At 36.9% G+C, this 24477-nt stretch overlaps 1 protein-coding gene across 6 annotated transcripts; it reads left to right on the forward strand.

Annotated features, from left to right (window-relative positions):
- Positions 1-484: 484 nt before the first annotated feature.
- Positions 485-23601, forward strand: washc2c (WASH complex subunit 2C). 6 transcript variants are annotated; one of them, XM_049481174.1, is made up of 32 exons: positions 486-655; positions 4277-4413; positions 4498-4662; positions 4817-4885; positions 5478-5651; positions 5781-5874; positions 5997-6058; positions 6510-6563; positions 6856-6951; positions 8599-8686; positions 8794-8859; positions 9240-9361; positions 10099-10168; positions 10260-10310; positions 10418-10597; positions 11166-11341; positions 11748-11858; positions 11947-12042; positions 12169-12267; positions 12357-12458; positions 12672-12844; positions 13034-13145; positions 14546-14758; positions 15774-15983; positions 16070-16198; positions 16293-16391; positions 18091-18171; positions 19499-19552; positions 20079-20297; positions 21485-22075; positions 22672-22846; positions 22966-23601. In XM_049481174.1, exons 2-32 carry the CDS (start codon positions 4297-4299, stop codon positions 23106-23108), a joined length of 4191 nt encoding a protein of 1396 aa, XP_049337131.1. In that variant the 5' UTR covers positions 486-655; positions 4277-4296; the 3' UTR covers positions 23109-23601. The 6 variants fall into 6 exon arrangements, with proteins under 6 accessions (XP_049337134.1, XP_049337131.1, XP_049337133.1 ...); XM_049481173.1 differs by having other exon boundaries at positions 487-655; positions 4263-4413; positions 14525-14758; XM_049481172.1 differs by having other exon boundaries at positions 487-655; positions 14525-14758.
- Positions 23602-24477: the final 876 nt, after the last annotated feature.

Consider the following 24477-nt stretch of genomic DNA (forward strand, 5'->3'; position numbering starts at 1 on the left):
AATTTAGATCCGTAACATCAAACCCAAATTCTGCAGGTTTGAAAATAGACATAAAAACTAGACAACCGTGACAAAATGAAAAGCTTGAAGGACATGAAATGTTTCATTTGTGTATTGACAATAATGCTGGTCTGTTAAAGGGTTAAACACTTTTAAGTTACTACATGATTCATTATGTGTTTCTTTATATTCTGGATGTCTTCGGTATTCATTTACAATGTAGAAATCTAAAATAAAATATTTAAATATTTAAAAAATATAAAAAAATTAAACGAGAAGGTGCGTCCAAACTTTTACTGGTACTTTATATAGATATAATCTTAAGTAGAACAGATACATTTCTAATAAATAGTGCATTGTGAATAAAAAATACTATTATTACATTTTATATTAGGCGACTATAATAATCAGAGTATTTGAAACATGTTGGCTGTAATGTCTGTACTAAAACTAGTGTTACAGTGTTCAGCCCCTCTCTCAGTCAGTCAGTCAGTCAGTCAGTCAGGTGACTATGGATCAGCTGATTGTATGCAGCAGGCTGGACGGCCGAGGAGACGGAATACTGATGAGGAGAGCGCCAGTCACAAACTGCCTTTCAGCTCAAGCCCTGCTGGATTAATGACTTCTATCAAAAGAGCACCGTGAACAAAATCAGGTACACAACACATCTGAATTCAGTCGGAGGCGCTTGTTCAGGAAGTGTAGCTAACGCTACTGCAGCATGAAAAGAGGGAGATTATATGGGATGTGATGGACAGCTTTAGCTAAGCTAGCTAAAGAAATTGAAAGTTAGAGATTAAACATACTGGTGCTGCTGCTGTTAAACGACCAGAGCGTCTAATTTCATCTCAGATATCCTAAATTCACATTCCGACATTACAGTTTAAACGGTGGGATAGAGTTCAGCTGGATAACACGGCTATAAGACAAGTTACACAGCTAGTCACTCAGCTAGGGCAGCGTTAGCTATAAAACACAGGCAGCTAGCTAGCCCGCTGCCTAGCCTGGCCACTTAACGCTACTGATATAGCAGAGGTCGCTAACTAGCAAGCTAGCTAACATAGCTAAGCTAACTAACAAGTGTCTGTTTACAGAGAGCTGCTGGCCATTAAAAGTTAAACAGCTAAACTGGCATCTAGCTAGGTTATCTAGCGTATTTATTTTAAAATAAATCGCTTTTGCCTTAGCCAGTTAGCTAACCTAATTATTTAGGTTACCTAACGTTTCAGACGTTTTCTGTTTTTGTCAGGTTTTCCCTCCGTGTGTGTAAACAGCTCTGAAAAAAATTAAGAGACCTCTACAGTTTCTGAACCAGTATCTCTGATTTTGTTATATGTTTGAGTAAAATGAACATTGTTGTTTTATTCTATAAACTATTGACAATAGAGGTGTGCCAAAAAATCGATTCACATAAGAATCTTGATTCTCATTTACTACGATTCAGAATCGATTTAAAATGTCCCAAAATCGATTCTGAGGGGCGGGTTTTGGACTGATTTTGGGCTGGGTATTTTTGTTGGACCTGGCAACCCGCTTGTCCCTTCAAACCGAGGTCTTCCAGACCCACACAGAGCGTAGTAGGTGTTTGAGAATCACCGGTAAGATGGCAGAACAAGCACTATATTACCTTAGATTAACGTGTAGTTTTAATGTTTTATGGCAGAATGCTTCATAACAAGCATAAAAAAGATCGCTAGTAGTTAGTTTCAGTAACTGTTAGCTAGCTAACAAGCTAACTTTCCAGTTCCACCTTAAATAACGCTACAGGTGGCTGCGGGCTGCAGCATTTAAGGCGGAACGGAAAAATAACAATAAGCTAATCAGAGCTAATTTCAGCTCCCCATCACAGAGGAATTAAGGAATGGACAATATGAATTAATTTCTCCACCTCCTGCCCCCTTTCTGAAGAAATACAACGACCTTAAATTAACTAGTTAATCAGCAGCTGCTCCTGAACTTTAGCGCTCCACTGCTATCATCACATCAGCCCAGCAGCGTCACCTACACACCACCGCTAGTAGCCTGGTAATAAAGCAGTGTTATTTATTATTTATTTATTGTTCATTAACGTCATTGTGATATCCCAGTGATTCCTCTGTCACTGAGGACCCACATTCCTGCACATTTTATTGTTTTTGTAACACATTACTTGCTCCAGGACCAGTGTATATTATGGAGGGTTTTTTTTCAATACGATTCATAAGCCAGAAGCAGAAATTTTTATAATTCAAATCGTTTTGAATCAAAAATCGATTTTGAATCGAATCGTGGCCCCCAAAATCGGAATCGAATCGAATCGTGAGATAGTAATCGATTCCCACCCCTAATTGACAACGTTTCTCCAAAATTCTAAAAAGAATATTGTCATTTAGAGCCTTTATTTGCAGAAAATGAGGAACCTCGAATAATACGAAGAAAACAAGTTCATATTCATGAAGTTTTACGAGTTCAGAAATTAATATTTGGTGGAATAACCCTGGTTAATCACAGTTTTCATGCATCTTGGCCTGTTCTCCTCCACCAGTCTGCTTTTGGAAAACTTTATGCCACTCCTGGTGCAACAGTTCAAGCAGTTCAGCTTGGTTTGAAAGATTAATCATTTTATAACTGTTTCCACTTTTAATGTACCTATAACCTGCACATCTCGATTGAAAAACAAGCTGATGTCTTTAGAGGGAAGAAGTCAAAAGTAAACTCTTAATTAATGTAGTTGTATAAGTTTGCACACCCATAAACGAATAAGTGGTTGATGCGTCTTTTTGGAACCCATCAGCATGGCATATCTTAACCGCTTTTCTTTGCAAAAATGCTCCAAATCTGTCAGATCGAGGGGGCATATCCTGTGTACAGCCTTCTTCAAATCACCCAGCAGATTTTCAGTCAGATTTAGATCTGGGCTCTTGCTGGGCCATTTTAAAATTTTCTTTTCAGATTCTGCTGTTGAAGCCATTTTTTGGTTGGTCTGTATATATGCTTTGTATAGTTGTCTTGCTGATTGTATTTGGAATCCGAGTTCCTCCACCTTGATTGAGGCCCCAGTATCAGCTGAAGAAAAAACAGGACCACAGCATAATGCTGCCACCACTGTGCTTAACTGTGGGTATGGTGTTCTTTTGGTGATGTGCAGTGCAGCAAATATACCTATTGAAATTATGGCTGCAAAAGTTCAACCTTCATTTCATCAGACCATAAAACTTTGAAGGGCCTTTCCTGTTCTTGGCACTGTCACGATTGTCCTATATTTTTTCCTCTTGTCTTCACTGCATTCCATGGTATATCTAATGCTTTGGAAATTCTTATGTACCCTTTTCCAGACTGATGCCTTTTGCCAATGAAATCCCTCTGTAGAGTTCTCTGTAGACACAACTAAGAAAATGTCAGGAAAAGGCTACTAGAACAACTGAACTTATTCAGGATTAATCAGAGGCACTTTAAATGATGTCAAGTGTACTGATTCATATTTAATGAGTTTAAATGTGATTTGTTTATTCTGTACACAACCACACCCCCAGTTAAAAGAGGATGTACACTCTTCTGCAACCAAGGTGTTTTAGTTTTTTTGTTTTTTCTTCCCCACCGTCTAAATATTTGAGTTCGTTTTTCAATTGAGATGTAGAAGTTATAAAGCTCCATTTTACGTTTTCTTTTATTTTCATTTTATGTTTTCTTAATTCAATAAAAAGAAAAACTTTTGCTATTTAGATTTTCTTATAACATCAATTATTATTAATCATTAACTGTAAACTATATAATCCTAGTTTTTGATGGAATTGGATTTAACTGTTTGTGCTGTCTTTGTTGTAGGTGCCTTGTTTTAGGTAATATATTAGATTATCTTTAAATTTGTGAGAAAATGTATTGTATATTGCTGAAGTACTCAAATTGGTTATTAAGAATACTTCACACTGGTTAATTGGGCTGCATGATACTTTCACTAAATGTCTCCAAAAGTCAGTGGTCCAGCATGTCTCATGACAATAATAATGCCTTGTCTTTGTCCCTGATATGATTAAAATAAATTAAATCAGTGATATAAACTAGATATATAATGTAGCCTTGGTAGATATTCCATGCAACATGAGAGCAGTGTGAATGTTCCTTTTGTATTAAGCAAGTTATGTATTAAGCATGGCATCAAAGGTTTATTTGCATCATATAGTAATTATGCTCAAGTCATTCAGCCATACTGGATATCTAATTTAGGGTACTATTTTTGTGATGAAATGTCACATGATCATGTCATAGCCCAATAATGTTTACAGTTCTGTTGTGACAGATAACTAACCGGCTGCCCCAATGGAGAACGGCCCGAGTAATTACAATGGGCAGGCTGAGCAGGTGTGGGAGAGGCCCTGGACGCTGGATGAGATGAGAAAAAGCAGCTCTAACTGGTCCTTAGCTGCAGATTCTGGGGTGAGTGCTTCATTTAAATTTTCGAGTCTAAAATGACATGTCATGACAAGCTTTTTGAACTGTCTTATCTTTTCCTCTTGACAGCTTTTTCTCTATCTGCAAGACTTCTCTCAGAGGATGCTGTCTAAGACTCATGAGATCGAAAAACAGTTGGATGGCCTCATTCGGGACACTAAAGCCACTGACAGCTGCTTACACACAGTCTTCAACGACTTTCTCATGCTTTCCAATACACAGTTCATCGAAAACGTATGTCTGGTGTTTTTTTTTGTTTCTTTGAATTAGTGCTATAATGTGTCTGCTGAATTCCACAGTTATTACACTCAGTGTGAATAAATAGACTGCTTCTGTATTTTGGTATGAAGTAATTTAATATATTTTAATTATTATTTTAAATGCTCAGAGGGTATATGATGAAGAGGTCGAAGAGCCAGCTCCAAAGACTGAGGCCCAGGAGAAACGCACCGAACAGGTCCGTTCTCCTCTAATACATTGTTTTAAAAACATATTGCACGTTTGTTAATGTCAGTGTCTGCAAAGTATTTTTACACGGACAAATTAGCTAAAAAAATTGTTAATAGAATTGCTGGAAATTTAACTTGTGATCTGTTGAGTTCATAGGAGAAAACCTTGGTGTCACTAAAACATCACCTGTTTAAATGTAAAACATCTAAATTAGTCTTTAAGATATTCTGCTGTTACTATTTTTTAAGGCTTTATAAAAAAGATAAATATATAAAACATGCCCATTGCCATGCCCCCAGACTGTCAGATTTACAGTTGACAACTGTGACTTAACACCAATTTGCAAAACACTGCTTGTTTAAAACATATTTATAATCTAAATGGTAAAGTTTATACATTTTCACATGATTTCTATATGGGTCGAGTTTTAATGTGAATTATAAAAATAGTCAGACTTAATTTTCTGTTAATTTGTTAATTTATTTTGACACAATTATTGTCTGAATATGACAACAAGTATCATTAATCTATCAGAACCAGTTCCTGGAGAATTCTGTCATGTTTTAACTTTATTGATTTTTTTTTTAATCCATTTAAAGGAAAAAACACGAGAACAGAAGGAGGCTGAGCTGATACCTAAAGTCCAGGAGGCAGTAAACTACGGTCTGAAGGTTTTGGAGTCTGCTTTTGAGCAACTAGACATTAAGGCAGGGAACTCTGACTCTGAAGATGAGGAGGCAGCTGATAGAGTTGAACCCATCTTAGAGCCCAAGGTGAGTTAGGAAACATGCACTACAATTTTTTTTTCTGTTTTACTGTGAAGTGTGATAATGCACTTTATGCCGTTCTTCAGTGTTTTGTTTTAGTGCATATTCTAAATGCTTTTTTCATTTTGTTAATAGGATCTGTATGTAGATAGACCATTGCCATATTTGATTGGATCTCAAGCTTTTATGGAACAAGAGGATGTTGGCCTTGGGGATCTCTCCAGTGATGGTATCTTATTACTAGTTTTGTCTGCTTATAGTCTTCATAATGTTGTCTCATTGCAATCTTTTTTTTTTTGTCTAGTACTGGTACCTTTAACCGGCTGTGAAATATTTCTCCCTCTCTTACAGAAATGTCCATTGACAGTGACAGGGAGAGCGTTATTGAGAGTGATGAGGAAAAAGATGCAGAGGTAGGAGTTGTGCTAAGCATATGGTATATTCAGTGTCGCGGTACTGTTTAAACACTGAGCATTGTCAAAGTTCTTATTGGAAAGCCAGTTTGCTCCATGACTACCAGGCAGTTATTTGTCAGGCTCTAATAAATATGAAAGTGTAAAGAATATACCCAAATACTCAAAACAGAAGGTCAAATAACTCTTTTAAAAAAATATTTTAAACTACTGGTTAAATCAAAATGAAAATGAGTTTAGCTCTATACTGTTCTGTATACTACAGTTTTGCAGATCTCCACATCAATGGGGACTTGTCCAATTGCATGTCAGTCATCCTGCACTAGCGGTGTAACAAGCAAATGATTAGCTGTTTTTTGTTAAAGAACTTAGTCACAGTAATTATGTTTGCATTTGACAACTACCAGGACAACTCACTTCAGTTTTTATAATGTGATTTGCAATTCAACAGCACTCAGATGAGGATTTTGATCAGGAAGAGGAAGGCCAAGGAAACTTAAAGAAGGTAAGAATAAAATGCACATACAGCTATGAAAAAAAAACATAAGAGACCACTTAAAAAAGATTTGATTTTACCAAATTGAAACCTCTGGAATATAATCAAGAGGAAGATGGATGATCACAAGCCATCAAACCAAGCTGAACTGCTTGATTTTTTGCACCAGGAGTGGCATAAATTTATCCAAAAGCAGTGTGTAAGACTGGTGAAGGAGAACATGTCAAGATACATGAAAACTGTGATTAAAAACCACGGTTATTCCACTAAACATATACATTCTTATGTGTTTATCCATTAGAAGCCATCTGTAGTCAGCAGTGATGAAGAGGAGGAAGAAGATGAAGATTCAGACATATTTGGAGAATCTGACAAGGATGAGGACGAAGCCACAAAGGTAATTATTCTGCTATTTATTTTAATATCAGGTCTATATTGTATATTTAAAATTCTCCTTCAGGAGTCCTTCAGGTTTCCATTAGTTTAGCTTGAAGGAGGAGAGTATGGTCGAGTTTAGTTTTCCTTTTCTTTTTCTATAATAAATCTTGCTCTTGCCCACTTCTGCTAGAATTTGTAAGCATGTGTCCCAGCCCCATGGACATTATTACCACATGCTTCACAAGCATCTTTTTCTTTTAAAATAATAAAGCTAGTGGAAATTAAGCCACATTAATTGTGTGTTTATTCTGGAAGGTTGTGCTTGAACACAGACAGCACAGTAAAAAAAAAATAAATAAAATAAAAATATATAAACATGGTTATAAACAGATGACTGACCTTCTGCGGATTCCACCAGAGCACAATTTCACAATTATTGATATAATTATATTTTTAATAACATTTTTCAATAATGGTTTTCCATATGTGCATTATGCATGAAACATAGCACGGTTATTTTCAGTGCAGAATGTTTAATTATAGATGTGTTATAAAATTTAGTCCCTCACCACAGGAAATTGTGCAGGGTCCTTTGAGTCCCATGAGAATTTAGAACTCTAGAACACGTCTGCTTTCTCACATTCGACTTCTCATTCTTGCACTAAAGGTGCACTTAAAATCCTTTAATTTTTTAAAAACAACGTCAGTGCGCCTTATAATTCAGTGCATCTCATACATATTTTTTTTCCAGTCAGGTTGTATGGAACAGTAAAGCCACTTTGCTGAAGTACAGCGTAATACAAGAGATTCAGTTAAGTTCTCCAGCACTAAGGCTGGAGCTGTATTAGCATTACTCGGTAACTGTGCTAAGAATTAGCCCTTTGTTGTTCAGAGGTGAGTATTATCGGCCTGTAGCCTGATCTAACCCCTGCTAGCACTTCTGGAGCAGCATTAGCAATAGCTGGTAACTGTGCAATTGCCATTCAGAGGGAAAAGTATTATTGGCCTGTAGCCTGCACGTTTACCATGCTAAAGCAAGCTGCCTGGGATAAAACACTAGCTGATAGTACCCTGTACCAGCTGATAGTGTTCCTCAGTGTAGCGTTGTCGCGCAGCATTTACTGTTAGCTGCAAATGCTAATGCTGCTGCACCTAACCTTAGTGAAATTCTGGAAATCTAAGCTTACTGTAAACAAACAGAAGTGCTTTACTCACCCAAAAAACTGTTTTCAGGAGAGAAATCTTTGTAGATTAACATCCAGTGCATGTTTGACTTTAAAATATTATAGTTTTGTTTACTTAGCTCAGCATTGCTTAGCTTAGTCGCTATTATACTTATTGTCGCTATTGTACTAATGTCACTTAAAATGTGCCTTATAATCCGGTGCACCTTATGTATAAAAATAGATCAGAAAATAGATATTCATTGATAATGCACCTTAAAGTGCAGAAAATATGGTAGAATCCACTTCATCCGCAACGTTTTGTCATTGAATAGGAGTACCAAGGAAATTTTATTAGTCATCAGCTTTGTGGATATTTTATTGTTATAGGTTTAGATTCTTTTTTATCAACATTAATAACCATTGTCTATATTTTTAAAATATTCAGAATCTTTACGCTGAATAAGCAAATATCAGTTCTTTCTCTGTTTCTTATGTTTCAGGATGAAGTGGGTCCCACTTCTTTTGCTGATGAGCTGGCTGCCAGAATCAAAGGAGATACAACAAGCATGCCAGAGTCAGATCGTACATGTAATTTCACTCCTTTATTTCACATTTATTCTCTCACAGTATTCGGTGAATTTTCACATTTTCATCTTTTTTGGTTTCCATATGCATATATATTTTTTTCTTTGAAGCATTGTCATCAGGCCCATCTGTCAGCAAGAAGAAGAACAAAGGAAAGAAACTGCCAAAGGCATCGGGTATGAGTAACTGTGTATTCACCCAGCATAGCAGAGGTTGCCTATTGTTGTTTGTTTCCTTTACTGAGCAACTCGGGTGACAGTGTATTTATTCATTGTGAACAAGACACACCATTATTCATGTACACTGCTAGAACTTTCTCAACACATCCTCTCACCTCTCTTTTCTGATGGATGACTTAATTTTCCTTTCATTTTATTTTTGTATAATTTTGTGCCAAATCATGAGAACAGTACATTCACTTGAGATTAATTGCATTATTTATTGCATTATTCATCATTTGAAATATTCACAAACAAGTGGGTTATATGGTGTCATTTTTGCTGCAACTGGAAATCATATTCTGTATTGAATTGTTTTCACATCTGCTTTGTTACAGTGGACCATGATAGTGATGAAATGTTCAGTCCTCCGAAAATGGATGATGATGAGTTTTCTCCATTTGGAGGAAAAGGTGGTCTCTTCAGTGGTGGTAAAGGCCTGTTTGATGATGATGATGAAGTAAGTGTTTGTAAACCTTGATTTAGGGCTGCACATTATATTGTTTAAGCATCGTCATCACAGTGTGCGCATGCGCAATAGTCACATTGCAGGACGTGTTTTAAATGTTTTCATTCTTTAAGAACGCATGAAGTAGATACACAGAGTTGTCTCTGTGTCTGTGTGAGTGGCAGGCTCCTACTGCCTGAGAAGCATGAGAGAGAGGGGGAATGCGAGGAGGGGGCAGGAGTAAACACGAGATATCCACATGGTTGGGCACATGCTTATAAATGCATGTGTCAAAAGCTGTACACCTTAGTCCAGCACCGTTTTTGTAGTGCGGTTATTTCCAGTTACAGCTGAATTCACGCTTTTAATCCCAGAAAAACGCTATTATTTACATTTTAAAAAGCCATTTAAATGCCTGATTAAAGGGTCGATTACTGTTGTTTTGCTGTTTTTCTCGGGTTTTGAGTGCTCGGCCATGACCCAGCTCTTGATCGGTTCGGACGCAAGACGGCTCACGGGTGGGGGCGGGTCTGGGGACGTCATTGGTCCTGCATTGTTTAAAATCGTGATTTGTATCGCCGAAAAAAGAACATTTGCAATGGAATTTTTTTCTAATATCGTGCAGCCCTACCTTAATTTATATTTTTCCACAGTTGTTAGGGACATAATAGATGCTAATCTATATATTATTCCATCTTTATTTGTCCTGAACTTGAAATATTTTAAGTGTGTTTTAAAATGTTTTTCAGGGTGATCTGTTTTCTGAAGCCCCCAAAAATGAGCCAGTGGGGGAGGAACGATTAGCACCACAAACAACAGGTAGATTCAAGTCAAATGATTGTTGGAAAATGTTTATGGAATGTGCTGTAAATTCCTGTTTACAATAAGTAACCTCTTCTTGTTTTTGTAGAAAGTGCAAAAACTAAGAAAATACCTACAGGTGCAGTTTCCATTTTTCCAGGTACATTCTGTTTTAGTTTAAAATGTTTTATAAATAGCTATTTATCACCATCTAATTTTATTAAAACCTTCACATGAAATTATAATTTTTTCTTTTTGTTTTGCTAGAAAACAATCTGTTTGGCTCACCGAAAGCTTCAGATTCAGCAGAAAGCAAAGAGAATGGCAGTCCAGTCAAACCCAAAGTGCAGGCAGCTCCAAAACCGGCAGCACTAGGAGGTGGTCTCTTTGATGACGAAGATGATGATGACTTTTTCAGTGGGAAACCTCTCAAAAAACCTACTTCTGGTAAATGTGAATATATATTGAATTTTATGCCCTTAAATTTTCCTAGAAATCATCAGAGCACCTTATAATCTGGTGTGCCTTATGTATGAATTTTACCAGTCAGGTGTTAAAGAGCACTAAAGCCATTCTGCTGATGTACAGCATTATAAAGGAGTTTCAGTGAAGTTTCTCCAGCACTAAGCAGTATTAGATAGCTCCCTGGGTTGCTGGAGCACTTAGGATTTCTCAGTGTAACGTTGTCGGGTGGCATTTACTAGCGCTAAACGATGTTAACCAAAGCTAGCACTGCTGTTAACCGCAGTGTTGCTAATATTGGAAATCTAAGCTTACTGTAAATAAAAAACAAAAATGCTATACTCACCCAAATAAACAGCTTCAGGAGAGAAATAAGTGTAGATTAACAACATGGTAACAACATGGTGCACCTTATAATAAGATTTGCCCTAGAGTGCATAAAATATGGTGTACATATTGACTAATTTTGATCAAACCTTACTGCAGAATATTGAGTTTCTGTTTAGTTGTGGAAGGCAGCTAAATATTAAATGATATAACTGTGCTTATTTAGCTGGACAGGAGAAGCACAAACCAAAGAAAACCGTGGACCTGTTCGGGGGCGATGAAGATGAAGACGACAAAGATGATGGTGATATTTTCAATGCGAGAGCAGCTTCCACACCTCAACAGAGCAAGAAAACTGTAGAGGAGGAGGAGGAGGAAGTAGTGCGACCTCCAGAGAAGAAGGTATGTTTTCATCTCTGACCTGACCAAAAAAAAGTTATCATTGGTTTTTATGAATTGTTATTTACTTATAATAATTGTAATATATTTGTATTACTATTTTATTATTCTTATTAATAAAATACTTATCCTTTTATGTTCACCACAGAAGCCGACAAAAACTCCAACTCTAGTTTCTTCTAGTATTATATTCTCTAATTTTAATGTCTCTGCTGTACTTATAGTTAAGAGAGATATTATATTATTCCTGTTTATGTTAAGTTTGGCTGTATTGTAAATGCAAGTCACCCTCAGTTTATTTAGAGTGTAAATAAAGTTTGATTGATTAATTGACTTCTGTCATAAGTAATTAACCAAACCTCTTCAATAGTGTAATGGGCTCTGACTAAACCAATTGGTTTACTTCCAGTTACCTGCTGGTGCCATCTCTATGTTTGGACCTGGCACAAAGAGTCTTCTTGTGGAGGGCCTGAAGAGACGCCAGCCTTCGACGAGTGAAGAGTCTGAGAAATCTGAGGAGGTATAAAACCATTCTAACTTCATCTCACTTTTTTTCTTCTTTGTCTTTTTGTTTCTTTAATTTTGTTTTCTTTGATTCATGTTTTTAGAGCGTTCCCCCTCCTGAGGTCAAACAGTCATCTGCTCCTAAAACAGCAGAGAAGGTCCACAGCAAAAGTCTGTTCTCTGATGATGAAGATTCTCAGGTATGCCTGTTTTATCTTAAATGTGGATTTTATAAATCAATTATATATTTTTTAATATATTTAATATATTTTAATTTTTATTAATAAAAAAGATCACTTTTAATTTCCTGTTTTTCCCTCATTTAGATATTCTCCACATTGCCAAAAAGTAATTCAAAAACTGAAGCCCCTACTACTAGCAAACCAAGCAAGACTTCACTCTCTATATTTGATGACGACGAGGAGGTGAGCTTATTAAGATGAATGTAGACTCTAGTATTTTAGAAGTTTTTTTTTATTTATGGTAATTCTTTGTCTTTGTGTCTTTCTTTCAGGATCTGTTTTCCTCTGTGCCAAAAACCAAATCAATTCAGGTCAAACCAGCAGCACTTCAGCCCAAGAAAACCGTGTCGAGTTCTCTTTTTAGCGATGATGAGGTATGGGTGCGTTTAGATGGGGTGGGGGGATAAATCCTGTCTAAGCAGTTAAAACTGGAATGGAATTCATTTTAGATCTTGCCAAGATTCCAGTTAGTTTGAAATGCTACGTAGGTGGAGAATAAATTGGCAGTGGCAAGATTTCACATGAATTACACATGATTTAACCTGTAAACATTTTTAAAAAATATTCATTTCCATTCCTTGTATCAGGATCAGTGGATAAGCTCCACACCCGGCACAGTGAAGCCAGAGGTGAAAAGTGCTGGAATGAAGGCCAGTGTCAGTGCCCCGTCCAGCCTCCCCAGTGCCAAACCACCACAAAAAGACGGCTTATTTGATGAGGATGGCGATGACGACCTGTTTGCAGCTACAAAGGAGACAAGGTTTCTTCACTATCATCATTTTTGTTCACATCATATTTATTATATTTTCACAGGATCTTAATAGTTATTTCTGTGCCCAAAATAGCAATGTTTTTATAGTATTTATTAACATTTCTGCTAGAATTTTAATCCTGGCTGGAACATTGTGTATTACATGCACCAACACATTTTTTTACTTTTTCTTTGCAGTAAGAAGAAGCCTCAGAGAGTCTCCCTTTTGTTTGAGGATGAAGATGATGAAGACAAAGGATCACTTTTTGGTTTCAAACCACCTGAAAACAAAACAACTCCCGAAGCTAAAGTAAGTTCTGTGGCAACTAACAAAAAGACATTGGACCTTAAGCGTTTCAGGAAAAATCATATTAAATTCTTATTTACTTATTTAAAGTGTTTTATTTCTGAATTGATCACAATGCATTTCTTACGTTTCTTACAGTACTTTTAATCATATCTCACAAAATTTTTACTCCCTTCAATATGTATTGGCTAATCAAGAGTACTTCTGCTTTGGTGGTATAGATTAATTAATTCATTTTTTTTTCTTTTTTTGACAACTTTTGTATTGCCCAAAATTGTGCTTTAATCAGTGAGGTAAGACTCTCTGCCCGAGCCGAGGCCCAACCTGAACTTGGGCCAGGTCGGGCCGAGATTTTCCACAACTTTTCTCAGGCCCTAGCATATTGGGCTCAAGAAAATGGTCAGGAACTATGTTTTTTAGGCTATTTTTTAAGCTAGTTTATATAAAGCTATGGTAAGAATCACAGTATAGCAAAGTAACAAATCACGAAAGCTGCAGATCCATGCAGATAAAATCAAAAGCTCCACACCTCAATTTTTTTTTTTTTTGTTATGTGGGGATGTGATTCCAGTCACCAGGTAAGACAACTTTTTGGGACAGTAATCAGTACAGGCACTTCAGATAAGCTCACACTTTAATTTGCAAAGTCACGTCTTCGTCACAAGGAATGCACAATATGCTGTGTGAAAGTTTTCTTAACTAACAGGCCTCTGCTTCTTCTGTGCTGCTCTGTTCATTAACATAATTTTGAACAGACTTTCTCATTCAAACAACTCAGAATTGTAGGTAAGTTTTAACTCACTACTTACAAAAAAATTGCCTGGTTTAAATCTGGCTCCAGCTCATGACAGTTTGTAGGGCGGGCCGGACCGAGCGGATCTAGTCCAGATCTAAGACCAGATATGTGTTGTGTTCAGGCTGTTGGCAATATTTGCTGCAGTCTGTTGTTGTTGATGACTTTGTTTATCCTGCAGGGCAAATCTTCTTTTTTTCTTTAGGTTCCAGTGATCCCTGTTAAGATACCTGGTCATTGTATCATAGTGGGATTATCACTTCATAACGGAGTGGTATTACTGTTACTTATACCTGACTGGTAGAATTCATACATAAAGCGCACCGGATTATAAGGTGCTGACAATTTTCAGCACTTAAAATTTAAAGAATTTTAAGTGCGTCTTATTGTGTTGCAGTGGGTAACAACATTACCTTTACTGTGGCAGGTTAAGGTTCACATCTCCAGCCACTGGCCTGTGTGAAATGCTCCTATTCTTAGTTAACAAGCATAGGGCTTGCCCTTGGATAGCTGGAAGTGAGCTGGCATGTCAGCTAAAAATTGTCTAAACTAAAGTTATTCTGATTATAAAAATGTTTCTCTCTTTCAGGTGCCCGCTGCTACCTCTCAGACTGCCTCTCTGTTTGCTTCTGAGGAGAAGGAAAAAGTGGTATCTGCCTCAGTGGTGGATAAGATAGCTGAAGAGAAACCCTCAGACGAGAAGCCTGTGCTGACCGTACCTTCTCCTGAAGAGAGCAGCACTGGTAGTAAGAAGAAGCCTGTGGGAGCTGTTAGCCTGTTTGGAGGAATTAATGTACTAGGAGATGGGGCGGACACAGTCAAGGTAAGGACAGTTTATGTGGAACATTAAATAACTGCATAGCCTGTGGTTGGAAATGTGGCTGTTATTTAATTTTGTCACGATAACAACTATTGTCCCTGCGATAAGCAATATTTTTGACATTTTATGTAATTTAATGCCACTGATAATATAATGCATAACAATGCAATTACACTCTATTAAAAATCAATGCACTCTTCAGACATTTCAGTTGGAATTAATGTTTATTAAAATATCCTAAGTAAATAAAACCAATATATTGTTCGCATTACCAGGCTGAAATGACTCCCATCTGATTTTGTGCCTTAATGTAACACAGGGGTGGAGTGGGTCATTTGGACCTAAAATAATATTACCATATTTTAGGGTATTTTTTGTGGTAACAATGTTTTTTGCAGATATGGCAAAAAAACTGAATGAAAAAAAATCAAGAACTCACTACAGCAACAAACTTTATATTTATTTATTTGCTGATGATGTTGCATTCGGTATGATATTTCACAATATATCAAGGTATTATTGATCTTATGAAATTCATTAATTTTGATGATAATGTTCTGTACGGTACGATATGCCTCTACACATGCAGAAAGACATGTGAAATTCAATCTAACTATTAATATTAATGAACCAGCACCAGTTGGAGATGAATGTGACCTGTGTAAAAAATATCAGTGTTCGCATGCATGGCATTCAGGGATTTTTTTTCACTTTACAGACAGATACAGTTCACTTACATTTATGAATGGAAAGCGTCAAAATGGACATTTCCAATCTCCATAAGAAATAAGAATTTAATATTACTATTTTATTAATGATAAAAGTAGCTCAAATTCACAATAAAACGGGCTCATTCTTGTTAATGTACTCTCTTTGATAAGAAAACGAACATTATTGCCATCATTTCCATATGTTGAATGATAAATGGGTAAGGTAATTATCTTGACAGGTTTACCATGATCTCTTCAAATATTCATGGACTGTTTGTCTGCACTCCTGATTTATTTGTGTGCTACAGAAGCAGAGCAAAGGTCTATTGGATGACTTTGATGATCTTGACTGGCATAAAGAAGCTCCACCGCCAATGGAGAGCAAGGAGAAAAAGACCAAGAAAACCGCACTTAGCCTGTTTGATGATGACTATGATGATGATAATGAAGATGATGAACCTGATGAGGCATCACCTTTTTCCATAGTAGCCAAGCCAACAGATAAAAGCTCATTAAAGGTTGGTTTATTCAGTTGTCTAGAGGTGTGTGTGTGTGTATGTGTTTGAGTGTATGTATGGTAATGATAAAGCTGTGCATGTTTCAGCCCCAGGAGGAGAAAGCTCATGTGAAGAGCACCGGTGTGTTTCAGGACGAGGAGCTTCTCTTTAGCCACACGCAGCAGAGAGACAATGACCCAGACGTGGACCTCTTTGCTACCGCTTCTAAACCTTCTGTAAGCTCAGGCTACATAGAAAAACACATGGTGTTTTCAAAGATATACACTCTGAGGTGGGAGTATGTTAATGATGGATGTGTTGTGGTTTCAGGCACCCTTGCCTAGCTCAGTAAAGACTGATGTGCCTACATTGTTTGGGGATGATGATGACGACGACCTGTTCAGCTCTGCAAAGCCAAAAGCTCCTCCGGTATGATGTCTTGATTTCATATATTTTTTTCCCCATAAATGTCTATTTGTGGTATAAATGAATGCCAAAGACAGGATTTCGGCACTTGCTCATGAATATTCATACATTAAAACATCTCCACTGATTGGCTAACAGCACTGCAGCACAGAACGCTACCTGCGTTCATCACACAGTCAATTTTGCAGCTCTAAAACTCAAAGGACAAAATGTTGCCATAGTTGTAAAGATATAGCACTGAGTGCTAGGTAAAGTTTAACCCTTAAACTTCACTTCACGGCATCGCTTCTCCCCATGGCATTTATAAAATTTCTTTTAGCTAAACTAACGCTACTAAACTTTTACCTCAGACTTTGGTAATTTGGTGCTTGGGCAGTTTCACAACGTCAAGGTCCAAGATTCCGCTCTATATCATAAAATAAAAAAATAAAAAAACCCGCCCATTTTCACTGGGATTCTGTCGAGTTCAAACCATGTTTCCCTAGTGTATATGTAAGGTCTCTGTAAAACGCAGTATCCACCGGAGATCCGATGTGAAACTATAGTTACTTGCACAAGATAGCTAACGCTAACTAGTAGGGGTGTCACGATTCCTTAAATCCTCTATTCGATTTTATTTCCGATTTTAGGGTCACGATTCGATTCTCGATTTTCTTTTTTCTTTTTTTTTACAGCAGAGAGGCCTATGCCAGTTTTAGATTAAGGTCAGTCATTGGTTTGATTCATTAAATTTGCGATATCTTATTTCAAAAGGTGGGCTTGATATAAGTGATGCAAAGTGATCTGTAATACACCACATTAGGCACTAATGGTCAAATTTAAATAATTTAATTAAGATATATATGTAATGCCATCTAGTGGCTTTTTTTGGTAGCAGCAGTGTGCACATAACAAAATAAATAATAAAAGAAATACAGGAACAGTCATGTAAAAAATAATAGAACAATTAGAGCCTTAACAAACTGAACTCTATCCTGCTATAACAGTTAAACATGAAAAATAAGACTTTAAGACTTTTTTGGTCCCTGAGAATGACAAGTTTTTTTTCTTTAACAAAGAAAGATGCTCCTTAAGATACCAAAACTATTAACATATTTGAGGCTAGACAAAACAACTGTTATTTTTATATTTTCAAGTTTTTCTTTAAGAAGATGAGAATGTCCACATTCTCTGGAGAAAGGGCTGCTCTTTGAGCTACAGTGTGCTGCGCCATTTGCGTAGCGTGCTGCGCCATTTGCGGGAGGGATCGTCGGTCCTCTTTTTGACTTCGATGCTCGAGACCATGACATAATTTTGATCAATTTCAATGAAATATCGAAATCGTGACACCCCTACTAACTAGCTGCTGTAAACAGAGCTGTAAGCTCTTTAGAGAACGAGACTTTGTCGACTCTGCTGCAGTCCAGCTTCATCTCTGTCTGTGGGCGGTGCCGAGCCAAGGTGGGCGAGGCCATAAAAACTATTTCACGGGTTGACGTGGACTTGGTGCATTTTTTTTGAGTATTTTTTCTTAGCTACTGCAGACAATGGAGGTTGAAGAACAGTTTTATATTCAGCATGCATATACAACTTGGAGAGACCTATACTATTTCACAAACAATTTCAGTGTGATTGCTTTGAGCTGCAAGTGTTATTACTGCATTCCCATTTTTCCAAATGAATCACACGTGTATGATTTTCAGTGTTTTTTCTGTTCGTTAAGAAAGTACCAGAGAAGCCCAGTAAACCTAAAAAAGACGAACTTGACAAAGGATCAACCACAGCACAATCAAGCCAGAAAGAGGTATGGTCTATATAAAATGTACTAGTTTTAATGTGCAGTATTTTAAATTTTTAGGCAGTGCTGTTCACCATTTATGTTTAGCACAGATGGAATTTGACCTCAGCCTTTAGTCAACACACGAACACTAGCAAGCAGCTACAAATAGTGATACACTAAGCATGTGTGCCTGAACTGTTTGGCAGCCTGAACTGCTTTTGTTTTGTTTTGATTTATTTTGTTGAATCATCCATGAACAGTTGCATTTTGCCTTGATGACTGGGCTTATTTTGGGTTTATTAAAAGTAGTTGTTACTTTTAAGTTTTAATAGGCTAATAATGATGACTAAGCAGCTGTTTAGTGATGATTCAAGTCATATGTGTAACATGGACTAATGAGGAGTACATAGTAGGGGTCACAATAACTTTTCATTGTTATATCGTTATAAGTTTTTGTTTGGATAATCTATCGTCCCAGTAAGGCTGTGCCATATCGTATTGTAAGCAATATAATATCACCAACATTTTTGAATATTGTGAACAATATTATACTCTGCCATGTCACCCCTAATTATCACATAAGGGTACTACTTTTTTGCTGTTTTTAGCAAAAGAAAATTCACACTGTTCTAATTATCCATTATATATCTACTATGGACAGATTATATCTGTCCAGTATCATTTATTTTACTTTAATCCTGGATATATGGACATATTTGTAGTGCATTATTAGTATCATGACACTCTGGATCATTGACTTAAAAAAAAAAAAAAAATATATATATATATATCGTATTTTTTTATTTTTTTTATATATCTCAATTAGGGGTGTGCCATATCATATCGTATGCAATAATACAATTTTATTTTCGGTAGTAGTGTATTCTTGAAAATACCATGAAAGATTGTGATTTTATTTTAGGACCACCCTTGGGATCACCAATCCCTATGTCCCAGGCATTATTTCGATAACCGATAATATTGTAATTTTAAGAATGTTTTATGCCACTGATTACACTGGTGACTCTTTTTAAAAAATGGTGAACTTCTATTTATCCTGAATTTTAGGATAATCTTTACATAAATTAAGCCAACATTAAAAGAAATCACTGTTTTTAAACAAAGGGGACATAGCAGCTCATTCTTATAAATGTAATAAGTTATACTGAGGTCAGCAAAAATGATTGCCGTCATGTCCATATATTGTATAGTCAGCCGATAATGAAATGATCACGACAGGCCTCATACATAGCAAGATTTGTTAAAACATGTACATGTAACATGTATTAGGGTAACACTGTTTTTACCTGACTGTTTAACTGAAATGTAACCAATGTCATCAATTGCACAGAAGCCGACAAGCCCTGTAAAATCTAAAGAAACCTCAAGGATTGGGAAACTCCAAGTAATGTTTAAATACAGATTTTTTTGTTTCTGTCACTCTACAAGTCTTTTCAGCTTTTCCAGAGTGCCTTTGCTGCTGAATCTTTTCTTATAAATCTTATATTTACTTTATATCTGACCAAACCTATGTTCTGATACTGAAAACATTCTTTCAGTTAACACTCTGTAAGCACTGGACACTTTAGGCACTCTGTGGTTTCTTTCATGCACTCTCTGATGCATGTATTGGTTGTTGCTTGTGCATGTGTTCCTGTTTCTTTGTATGTGGCACGAGTCAAAAGTTGACATTCTGATATTGCAGCACTTTATTAATTACTTGTTCATTAGCAGGCTTACACCTCTCCTCTTTGTGCAGCCTGTTTTTTTTATGCACTTCATGTTTTTGACATGAAGGAATGAGTTGAGTTTTTTTCTGTCTTTCAGACTAACACCAAAAAGTCCTGTTATAATTGTGCCTACTGTTTGTGTGCAAGTTGACAATGTAAGATTTTCATATGCAAGCTTTCAAATCTCATCTCTTCCCTCAGGCTAACTTGGCAATCAACCCGGCCAGCCTCTTACCGGGAGCAGCGCCGCGTGTGCCAGGAGGAGTCAGCGTAATCCCTGGCCTGGCGCCCTCCCATTCGGCTCGGGCCTCAGGGCCGCTGCCAGGCTTCGCTGGCCCCCCGGAGCCCCAGGCGCGCAGCGAGGGAGCAGTAAGCTTCGACACGCCGGCTCAAGTCACCACGCTACAGAGTGCCAATAAGGTAGGTCAGGCTTTGCCTCTGTGGCTTAAACAGGAAAACAAGGCTTGCCTAATGAAGTCTGCAGGCTGTTTTATTCACTTAAGAATTCAATACTTGTTTTTTGTTTTAATAAAAGCTAATGGACTGCCTGTCGTTTGGGGGCACCTTGCCTTCTTTTCAAATTAGTTTTCCCACTTTTTAAACAAGATAAACTATTTTAGCAAAGAGGGGAAAAAAGGCATACTAGTACGTTCTTGGTATAAGGAGTGATTTTTGCCACAATCACATTTAGTCAGTTAAATTGAGATATAATATGTGGAAACAAATATTGGGACAACTGCTCATTTATTGTTTCTATCTAAAATCGATGGTATTTAAACAACAATTTATACTGTTTTTGTTGAAGTAGCTGTTCATTGAAGGCGTTCTACTACAATTAGGAATTTTAAAGTATTTCTGTGAGGATTTGATTGCATTCAGCAACAAGAGCAGTACTGAAATCAGAATGTTGTATGATCACAACCCCACCTTATTCCCAACTCTCCAATCCATGCCAGATGCATTGGATGGAGCACCACTGCTCCATGCTCAATGCTGGTGGGGCTCTATACCCCCTAAAGCTCATGCTTGGTTCTAATAGGTCCAGGTTTATCCTTTATTCAGGTTTAGACCTTTTTCTGTTGGCAGTACTTTGTTACAGGGCTAGACAAGCTGTGTCAGTGTGCATTTGCACATTTGTGTCAGCAATGATCGGGAAACCCTGAGATGATCAAGATAATAGAAAGTATTGGCTAATGTGGATGAAAGTCATGAGTTACAGTGATTGTGGACACATGCTTTGTGTTATTATGAGAGACGATAAACTGTTGTAAGTTCCATGTGTATTAACCTGTCTAGCTTTCATTTTGGAACATTTCCATTGGTCGATTCATTATGAAATTTTGCCACAATGCTATCATAACAATATGAAGTATTTAACTCTTTTAATACTATGTAACTCTGGTGAAGACGGTTATACAAAGCTTGTGATATCTCTGATAACACTGCTTAACTATATTCAGATTTGTGTAAAATTCTATAAATATTACTTTATCAAATCTGTATTTTTTTTCTTTACTTTTATTGATATTTCTGTATTTGGAGTAGACGTCCCTTTTCTTTCTGTTAAGACATTCTTTGTGAAAGCATTAACTTAAACTCATTTTCAGGATCGTGCTAAAGTCGCAACAAAACGACGGCCCCAAACGCGAGCAGCGAGACAGATAGCCGCACAGCGCTCAGTAGAAGCACGCAGAGACATGGAGGAAGTGGATTCTCAAGGTGGGACGGCTTCCTCGATGCCCCCGTTCAATCCTATTTCAGCCAGACCCTCTGCCCTCACCCTGCCTGTAACCACCACCTCCTTAGCGTCCGTGAAGAGACACGCCGATGAGTCTGTCAGGCCGAAGATCCCACCTGTTGCTCCTGTTGAGGAGGACCTGTTTGCCTCAGAGGACCTTTTCGCTTCTGCATCAGTTCCTAAGCTCACACCCTCCCCTCAGCTCAAAACAAAGCCCTCCGAGACAGCCCCTGATGGAGCCCCTAAAAAAGAAGCCAGTGTAGCCTCAAAGAAAGACCCAACCCTGTCTATCTTCGATGACCATGGGGAGGACCTTTTTGCAGTAGTTAAGCCGAAGCCAGGAAAGAAAGCCAAGGCCGTGCCTTTCCTTGATGATGAAAATGATGATGATATCTTTAAAACGGAGAAGAAAAAGGACTCTAAATTACAGAGTGATTCAACTAAAGCAGACATTTTCCAGGTAGTGTATTTTTAATCCTGTTTCTGCAAGGCAAATTTAAAATAAATGGTGTAATGGGTCTCAGGCCTTTTGAAATCATTTCATTTGTTTCAGTACACAGGGCCATTGAAACAATTAGGAATAAATTTGTTTATTTGGTATCATTTAGAATTATTTGCACAAGATGAATCCAGAAATATATCTGTAGAAACTACATTTACATACCTAAAGTCATGGAGTAGCTATAAGTAAATTGATCAGGGGAGAAGTTTTGCCTTATGGGATGGCTTGGGAATGCCCACACTTGTATAGTTGTGAGGTGTTATCTTGTGAGTGAGGTGATTGAGTGATTTTTGTTGTCATTTTTGATGTCAACTGTTAAGTGTGTAACTGTAAAAGATTATTAAATCACTAAATTAAGTCATTAAATCACATCCACTCACATGTATCCTGTAGGTCAGTGCAGCATTCGGTAGCTTCTATGGGACAGGTCAAGTCACAATGTTTGTTCCTATCCTGTGACGTGTGGCCTTTAGGCCATTTGCTGTTTTTATTAGGGCTATTGTGAGCTGTGTTACGTGACCATCACTGACAGTTATTTAAAATGTTTTTTACAGGATGAAAAGGAAACTCCCTCTAAAGCTCTTAAAAAACCTAAAGAAGCATCTTTGGATGCAAGCTTGTTTGATGATGATGTTGACATTTTTGCTGACTTGACTCCCACAACAAAACCAAAAGGGAAAAAGGTGAAGAAGAAAGTGGAAACTAAATCTATATTTGATGATGACATGGGTAAGTTACTCCTACAGTGTGTACTGATTATACACACACATACACAGACAAACACACACACCATTTATACAGACACACACACAGACTCCGAAGTTCACTGCTGTTTCTGCTTTTCACAGATGATATTTTCTCATCTGGAATCACCAAACCGGTAGCAGCCCCTTCCTCAAAGGCTAAGAAGCCCACCCAGGAACCCAGCTCAGCAGAAGAATCGGGTCATAGTATTTTTGATGATCCCCTTAATGTGTTTGGTGGAAACTAAACCTCTGTCCTCTATTTGTATAAATGTGTAGAGATGTTTATTGGATTTACAGAGACTAGAACATACTGTATTAACACTGTTCATAGATAATTTATAAATTCTCGTAAAACATACTTATAAAAAATTGATGAAGAAAAAGCTCAACTTCTAATGGCATCTACAAACTCATTTCTCATCAGTAGGTTATATAGCTGCCACAAAGTGCTATTTAGATTACTTTTTGTATTTTATTTTCTGCATAGCACTTTAAATTTGAGATGATTAATTGTGCATCATGAATCAGATTCATTGGATTGTGACTGGATACATTCCTTTGACATGGTCGACTGTAAGATTTAATTTGCATTTTTTTGCATCGGTTTGTGCCATATAATTCTTAACGATTGTCTTATGATTAGTGCTCACTGTCTTTTGATGCTGTTTTTAAAAGTTTTTTTGTGTTGCATGTGAAATGATTTTTGTAAACTAAAGAAAATATATTTTATGAAATTTATACGGAGTGAAATTGTTTTATTTTATTTTCATAATCTTGTGCAGAACAGATAATGTAAAGATTATATTGCTTCTTACAGACTTTTTAAGCAACATAGCATTAAAAAAGGGTTGTGGTGGTTATAATGTGTAAGAGTCCGAACATGTTATGGTAAATAAAAATGATGTTAGAGGTGTTGTACACAACATACCAATAATATCCATATTATCGCAGCATGTTTAACTATTTCCTGTTCAAGCTTCTTTTTAATAGTTATAAAATTAGCCCTTATGCATGTTTTTTTATTTTTATTTTTATTTAATCAGTTGGTGTTACTCAGCATACAGTATTACATCTGTAATTCATCGTTCAGTATAGCCCGTATCAGCCTCTGTGCAGACTGGCTAAATAATTGGCAAACATATTGTTGCTGTCCAATGAAAAACTATGACTTTATGGACTTTGAATTAACCCTTCTATTATTTTCGGGGTCAGTTTGACCCCAGTCAGTGTTTAATAAATATAAATAATTATTTTTTGCACTTCATAGTTTTATTTTTTATAATTGAACAAGGGAAATTATGTAAACCAAAAATAAACATAAGTCCCAGTGTTCTTTGACTGGTCAGTTTGACCCCAGGCTGTTTTAGCTGTTTCAGACATGTCATCATATCTTTTGCCAGATGTTCTTCACCCATTGTGTGGAGCTTGGCCTCTTTTGCAGTTTGTAAGTAAGTATGACTAGGTAAGTTGTTTGGTTATTGTTTCTAAATAATTCAGTAGTCCTATTCTGATACGGAAGGATTTGGACAGAGTTAAACAACAAGACTGCCAAGCAGTGAACTACAGTGTAAATTATATTGTTTGGCTGTTAATTGTAATGCAAAAACTGGTGTG

The sequence above is a fragment of the Astyanax mexicanus genome, chromosome 7 (genome assembly GCF_023375975.1).
Source record: "Astyanax mexicanus isolate ESR-SI-001 chromosome 7, AstMex3_surface, whole genome shotgun sequence".
NCBI lineage: Eukaryota > Metazoa > Chordata > Actinopteri > Characiformes > Acestrorhamphidae > Astyanax > Astyanax mexicanus.

What these genes read in the sequence shown, in the direction of transcription:
- washc2c (XM_049481173.1), top strand. Translation starts at nt 4,297, where the DNA reads ATGGAGAACGGCCCGAGTAATTACAATGGGCAGGCTGAGCAGGTGTGG. An exon ending in AGTCTGAGAAATCTGAGGAG is followed by an intron (nt 11,859 to 11,946) that starts GTATAAAACCAT and finishes TCATGTTTTTAG; the next exon opens with AGCGTTCCCCCTCCTGAGGT. An exon ending in CACAATCAAGCCAGAAAGAG is followed by an intron (nt 18,172 to 19,498) that starts GTATGGTCTATA and finishes TCAATTGCACAG; the next exon opens with AAGCCGACAAGCCCTGTAAA.